Source organism: Montipora capricornis, chromosome 14, assembly GCF_036669925.1.
Source record: "Montipora capricornis isolate CH-2021 chromosome 14, ASM3666992v2, whole genome shotgun sequence".
Taxonomy (NCBI): domain Eukaryota; kingdom Metazoa; phylum Cnidaria; class Anthozoa; order Scleractinia; family Acroporidae; genus Montipora; species Montipora capricornis.
The window spans coordinates 47,021,800-47,029,299 of NC_090896.1; the positions used below are offsets into that span (position 1 = coordinate 47,021,800).

The 7,500-nt window shown below is 35.6% G+C and overlaps 1 protein-coding gene across 1 annotated transcript in view; it reads right to left on the reverse strand.

Moving 5' to 3' along the window:
• LOC138033554 (elongin-A-like) overlaps nt 1-7,500 on the reverse strand; it is a 15,023-nt gene that overhangs the window by 1,956 nt on the left and 5,567 nt on the right. Inside the window, exons 5-12 of the mRNA XM_068881331.1 lie at nt 7,349-7,444; nt 5,838-5,891; nt 5,689-5,743; nt 4,535-4,577; nt 4,070-4,171; nt 2,715-2,793; nt 1,910-2,089; nt 1,264-1,312 (exon numbers count right to left, since the gene is read on the reverse strand). Coding sequence (XP_068737432.1) covers nt 1,264-1,312; nt 1,910-2,089; nt 2,715-2,793; nt 4,070-4,171; nt 4,535-4,577; nt 5,689-5,743; nt 5,838-5,891; nt 7,349-7,444 — 658 coding nt within the window. The remainder of the gene's footprint in view (nt 1-1,263; nt 1,313-1,909; nt 2,090-2,714; nt 2,794-4,069; nt 4,172-4,534; nt 4,578-5,688; nt 5,744-5,837; nt 5,892-7,348; nt 7,445-7,500) is intronic.

The following is a 7,500-nucleotide window of genomic DNA, read 5'->3' on the forward strand; positions in this document are numbered from 1 at the left end:
TTCTCAAAAAAGCCGGAACACTAATGATGACAATAATACACGCTATTTTAAACTCCCCTTTGTCGGCCATTATTCCAAAATAGCGAAACTTAAATTCCGACAACGTACTAAATGCTTTTGCAAATCTGACCTAACTATCAAATTAGTTTCCACTTCATTCAAAATTAAAAACATGTTTAGTGTTAAAGATTGTACTCCTGTTGCTCTAAAATCCATGGTAGTTAACAAATTTTCTTGTGCGGGTTGTAATTCCCGTTATATTGGCAAAACTAGTCGCCACTTTTCTACCAGGATAAAGGAACACACGGAAAGAGATTAAAACTCGCATATTTTTAAGCATTTCAACACATCTCCTTTATGTAAGAGCAAATACTCCCCTTTGTGCTTTAGTATTCTGGATTCTGCCAGCAACTCAATTGATTTAAAACTCAAAGAAGCTTTTCATATAAATAAGATCAAACCAGAACTTAACAAACAATTGCAGCATTACAACACTTTTCTCACGTTTTAGTTTACACCTTGATGTTTGGTGTCACGCTGTAAATAGTACCCGCTTTTGTATTACATCATGTTGTAATAATTTTTTCATCTACCCGTAGACTTTTATAACTGTTCACACTTAGGAACTCATTAAACTGATGATGGCATAAGCATGCCGAAACATGTCTTAAAAAAGTTGTCTGTTTCCTACAGTATTTATCATACTTGCTACTATTGCAACCTTATGTAAATAATAATAATAATAATAATAATAATAATAATAATAATAATAATAATAACTGTACAGGAGAATGACTCAGAGATAGAGAAGGGACTTGCTGGACAGACATGATACTTTCTTAACAAATCTTTTATGCCTTCGCTTGGTTGATATTTCTTTTTCTTACCGAAGATTTTTTATTTACAGATGTTTTAGATAATAATAATAATAATAATAATAATAATAATAATTATTATTATTATTATTATTATAATTATTGTTATTATTATTATTATTAGTAGTAGTAGTATAACAACAACAACAACACATCATCAAAGACCCTGAGTCTTTATCTTTGCAAACAACCAGTTATGGCATAGTTTTGTGATATTTTATGCAAAATACATAATAAAACCTGAAACCTAAACCTGTCTCTCAGTTGTGGGAATAGGAGCAGCGTGAGATGTTAGTGAAGACCACCAAAATTTACAACAACAACAACAAAAGAAAAAAAATAATAATAATAATAAATTATAATAATTAATTAGTTATTTTTTACAAACCTCTGGTTTTTAAAAAGTTGCATTGTCTTTTTCATCATTGGTGCTGGAACTAATGAAGATAGATGTACAACACATTTAAAATGTATGACAAAATTAATTTATTATTATTTTCTACACTAAAAATAAATGACATTAGCAGGTCAGAATTTCAAGCATAATTTAACAATTAACATGAATAAATGAACACAAATAATAATAATAACAATTATTATTATTATTCATGTTCAGTTTGCCCGTAAAATAACTACGTCTGATATTATACTGAGTTCCTCTTCACCTCTTAACTTCTCAGTGTAATTATTGATAACTTTTGTTTTTGCCAGTGCAATCAAACCAGTCTTTAGCCTTAAAAATATTTGGCAGCATTACAACAATGCACTTTACACGATGAGCAGTCAGGTCTGTGTCAATGACTGGGTCAACTCCAGCCTTCCAGCCAATTCTAAGCCACGTCAATGAATTAATAACAGTAAAGTGGTCTATTTTCACATGGAAAATAGAATTATACATGTAAAGAGTGAGGCAAAAAGTTGTATTTTTCCCAGTTGTTAAGATCTTCAGGCCAGGAGTGCCCCGCTGACCTCAGGTTTTTCAGTTGAATTACTGTTACAAGTTATCACCGTTAAATATGGTTACTTTACTTTACCTGCTAGTTTCTTTGCTGGAGAAGAGCCCATGTTTCTGTGGTTTACCTGTGCATTACCTCCTGACACAGGGGGAGCACATGGATGAACTCCTGTGCCAGTACCAAATTTAGCTTGCTTTCTACGTACATCACGAGGAGGTTTGGCTTCTGTGGTAACATATGCAAGTTGAACTTGTCGTTCTTGAAAAAAAACAGCGAATGTTATGAAGAAATAGGTAGAAAATTGTAAAGAAAAACCTGATAGACAGGATGATCACTCAAGAAGGAAAAAAATAAATGATTAATAAATGTTAATGTTTCTCACTGAAATTAAGTTCTGTTGGATGGGGTCAATAGCTGGATGTGTGACCATCTGAGAATACCCATTGCTGTACGTGTTAGCCTGCAAGGCTCTCTCTCTGAGGTGGGAGAGAAGGAGACAACCCCAGTCCCTTGGAGGGCCTGCTCGCAGGCTATGTATGTGTAGGCCTTGAGTGGTGAGCTGGGCCAGCATTGTGGTCATCATTCGTCCTTCCCAACTCTGTCATACTATTTATTTTGGGTTCAGTTTCATTTGATCAAAACCTGACTGGAGGGTATTCCGCATTTCCTCTCTCATAAAAATTAGCTCCCAGCTAATTACAACTGGCTGCGGTACTGTGCTTTGGGATCATACATAGGCCGTACAGAGGCTGCCTAAGGTCCCTTATATGGTTTTGCCCCAATCTTAACTAGATGTGCCCTTCTAAATTCAGTCCCTAAGACCAAGAGAAAGGGTGATTTCAAGGGTCAATTTTGTATCTAAAAAACAAAAAAAATTGCCTACCAGGTTTTTTTGCCCTTTGACTTGCAGTGATTTTTTCATGAATTTTCTTTAATCTTTCCTCCTTATCAAGTTCATTTTTCTGAAGAGTAAGAATATAATGTTAAATTTATTCCTGTGTTTTTTAATGTTATTCTCTTCCACAGTTGTAACACCTGAAAGTACCCTAGCCTACCCTACTGAACTGTAGAGAAGATACCGGTACTTTTCAAGGGGTTGGCAAGAATGGCTGTATAAAGTAACTCTAAAAGAAGCATTTGTCAAGGAAGATTTTAAGGTCAAAATAAAATTTAGAGCAACTGTGTGTACATGTATATGTGTGTGTGCGTGGAGTAGGTGGGGGGCGGGGCTGGGAGTCATGCAGCATCTGATTTAGAATTTCACTAACGAGGGGCAGTGTTCAAAGCAACATGGATATAATTATTTTCTCAGGGATAACGGTACTCAAAACTTGATGAGACACCACTGTTAATTTTTCTCCAGAAATAATTATTTCAGCCAAGTTCCTTTAAAGTGCCCCTGTGATCAAAAAAACCACTTCCTTTTTTCCTTCAGATTTTGAAAGTGTGTTTGCTTAACACCTGACTGGCAAAATTTTGAGCTTTGATTTTTATCCAAAGGCCGTTTACTTTGAGTGTAAGTTTTGGATTTCACGGTCCGCCATTACTCATGTTCAAAACTGACCAATTGGACCTCAGACAGTTGGATCATCCAGGGAAAAGTGACATCAGAGGCTCACTAGCTTAAAATTTCAGCGTGTGAATGCAGCTTATTATATATGCAAAGCGTGAGTTTAAAAGTCTGAAAGCCCAAAACTGCCGTGCTGCATATTAATTCTGTGGCGTACACACGTATTGCATTCTTAAACTAGTGAGCCTTTGACGTCATTTTCTCCTCGATCCAGCTCTCTCAAGAACATAATGTTAGTAATGGTGGACCATTAAATAGGAAAATTACAGTTAAAATAAAGAGGTGTCTTTTTGAAATCAAGGCTTAAAACGTGGGTCACTTAGTGTTTTGTTAACATAGTTTTGAAATCCAAAGAAAAATATGGATTGATTTTTTGGTCACAGGGGCACTTTAACAAAATGTTATGACTGTCACAATTCATACTTGACATTTCTAAACCTCGTGTTCCCCTTTATGAATTGATCAGTTGAGTACAATTACGTAAACCATCAAACAAGCAGTCTTCGATCATTTTGAAGAAATCTTTTTTTAACTCAAACCTTCCAAAATTCCTACGAACTGGAATTATTTTGAAATTTAAAGTAAACTTCTGTCACAAGTTTTCTCTCTTACTGGCTACTGTTTTCATAGAAATAGCTAATTATAATAATTATTGTAAACAACTTTACCATGTACAGTTCCCTCCAAGACTGATTGTGTTTTGGTTTTGTTCCTTTAAAATCTCTGAAGCAGTGTTTCTCCCACAGAGGCTCTGTATCATCAATGAAATACTGACAGAAGAAAATATGCTACAATAAGGAAATGAATAATGTTGCTCTGGCACTAAAAACACACTGTAATAATGGATCAGCAGACTCTTTTGTTTTAAGCAGGTGAGGAGGTGAGAGGGGGTGGGGAGTGCTTAATTTCCACTCCACTGGATTATCAACAAATAGAATGAATAATTTAAACCCTACACCCCACACTGACAGGTCTGCAAACACCCAAGTCTATATTCTTTTACGCCATTTTATTAGTTTACACCAATAAATTATTAATTTATTATTATTTATTATTACTATTATTATTCTCATCATCATCATTATCACTATCATTATTTGTTTTTTCATTTATTCCATTCATGGTCAACTTACTGGGTTGCATTCCTCTAGGTGCAAGAGTTGTTGTGGATTACACCTTAAAATAAAGATAAAGCAGGTTAAGTAAATGAACTTACATAGCAGATCTATTAATAATTATTAATTTTTCTCAATTCTTAATTTGTTTTTATGGAAAACAAGGATGCTGTTGTGGTGAGTGCCCTCCACTGCCACCACTGTGGTCTGCGGTACACCATAGGTGAATGGGGTGTCAGTTTGTTGGCAAAAATTCTTTCTGAATACTCAACTAACCTGAAAAACCAACGTCTTATTTGCTTTAAGTCTACTTGATATTCATTTATTTATTTGTCCTTTAATATGCAGCTCCCAAGAGCAAAATCATTTTGATGCTTGCATAACAAGGGGCCATGTGGTCCTGAGGTTAGAGCCTTGAATTTGCATGCAGTTGCAGCTGGTTGAAACCCTGCTCTGACCTGATTGGATTTGTTGTCAGCACTTGGTATTGAATTCTTCTTTACCCCATGCTGTATTTGGCAAACCCTTCACAAGGCAGCGTGGCCGACTGGTTAAGTTGCTTGCCGCAATATCAGAAGATCCCAGGTTCAAGACCAATTCCCTGTTCAGACCACTGATTGAATTTTATACTCATTCTGTAGTCCTTGGCTCAAACTTATCAGCTGCACTTGTAAATCAAAAATTTGGTTTTATCAACAGAGTTGATAATGTAAATTGGCCACCATACAGAGATTCTGAAAGAATCTCTGTACAGTGGCCAATTTACATTATCAACTCCATTGATAAAACCAAATTTTTGTATACTACTTCCCCACCGACGCAGCACCACAGTTTCTTTAGAAACTACCCCTTCATGCACTTGTAAATCGCCAACTGGTTTGCCTCCAGCGATTTGCACTGTTCTGTTGTATAAAAGATATGTTTCATTGGCCATAAAAATCCCCTATGTATGTAACAGGTTGCTTCTTGACAGATAAAAAAGTTCTCTGTCTATAGCTTATATGTTATTAACTATTCAAAGGTCATGATATATCAACAACCTTCAAATAGGCACCCCAGCTGGAACTAAAATGCAAAATATGGAAACATATGGAAAAATGTAATGCTTCAAAACAAACAGTGCAGCTGAATAGCTGGCGACCAAGACAACAAAGTACATAACCTTACTGTACCTCTCGAGGACTGGATGTAGAATTTCATAGGGGACACCACCAGTATCATCAAGAGCTGTATGAAGACATGAACAGAACATTCACCTTTAGTTGCAGCTTTTTGATGTGAAAAAACTCCAACCTAATTATCCTTGAAATTGTTTACATACCATCAATGTTCTCAATCAACACTTTCATTGCAAGCTCAAACAATGATGTGATCCCTGAAATGACAGAAAAAGCATTTATATTTCAATCATTAAAATTATTAAACTCATCAAAAGTACTCACTTAGATGAACTTGAGTGCAGGTGCACGTTTTGTAAAAATCTCAAAACTTTTCATGTTTCTGGTACTAGGAAGTTGTTTGAAGGCGTGAACGTTTTAATACCAATTGATGTGTTTTTTATACAATGTAGGTTCACAAACATGTCCAAACACCAGCTTTTCAGAGAAAGTGTATAATTTCAAAGTTTCACAAATGGCTTTCACAGCCTCAGATGTTTTGTGGAAATAATCCCCACTCAGTGTGGTTAAGTCAGCAACCTTTTGTGCTTGTTCATCATTGTTGCATCGGGCAAAGTGCAACAGCAGTTTGTTTATTTTAAAAAACACTACACACATGTATGTTGAGTTCAAAATCACTTTCCTTTTTTATGGGATTTAGAAGCTACACAAAGCAGACACTCATCAAACTGTTAAGCCTTGATATGGTGAAAACAATGTCAAAGGGTGTCAGTCAAATTTGCTATTAATTTAGCATCCCTTTTCCAGTTCTTTTAACCTTAAGGTCACCAGTGTGGTAATCAGTGCGGCTTTGCACAACTTTGCACTGATCATAAGGTCAACAAGCCACGTCTTTGTTAAAGGGACACTGTCAAGGCGTTTGTAACGATTTCTGCTTGAACAATATTTATGAAACTTCATCTTTTAACACCTTGATGGCTTTAAATTCCCTTCTTCATTATTTCATACATGATCAAAGTGAATGTTTAACCAAAGGGACAGCCAGCATTATGTTTTATTGATTTCATATTAGTTAGAACTCAAAAATTTGAAAATGCTCACCCAATTAACCTTTTCAAGTTTGCCTGAAACACTATCTCAGCTATTCATTGCCAAAAGCATGTAAAGGTACTCTGAACATTAAAAAGTCCTTTAAATTAAAAGGAACCAGCCTTATTTTGGCTGCAATTGACAGCACAGCATCCAGTCCATTTCCAGGGTGGTATTACTTAGTTCTTATTAACCGACCTAGCTCGGTTAATAAGATGTTTATTATATGGCCAAACAAGAACAATTTAATTCATTTAATGTAACTGGTTTGTACTAACTGACACTTTGCTTGTGAACGGTGATGAGTGGCGATGAGCTGAACTTAATTCTGTCAAAGTTTGCTCGTCATCCTCTCTTTTGTCATCATGCTGTTTGGCACTTCCATAAATAAATATTGGTAGAAGAAAATACTCAATATTTTTGCATTTTAGTTTGCATCTTTTCACCGCAAAACATTACCGGTCTAGATGCCGGTCTAGATGGGAAAATCTAGACCGCGGTCAATATCAATTTTAGCCAATCAAATTCGTGAATTTTGTAGTTCCCAGTCCTCGTGAGACAGAGCCATATAATAAAGTGTAAAATAGCATGACAGTATCCCTTTGAGGCAGATAAATATACTGACCTCTTTCACTTGAAGCTATTTTTCTTCCAGAGAACACCTGAGTTCGAGATTTCCGTGATGTCAAGGCATTTGCATCTAGTTCACTTCCTATTATGCCTTTCAACAGAAGAGAATTAAAAAAAACTTTGGTGAAGTTTTTCTGGACTGCAGCA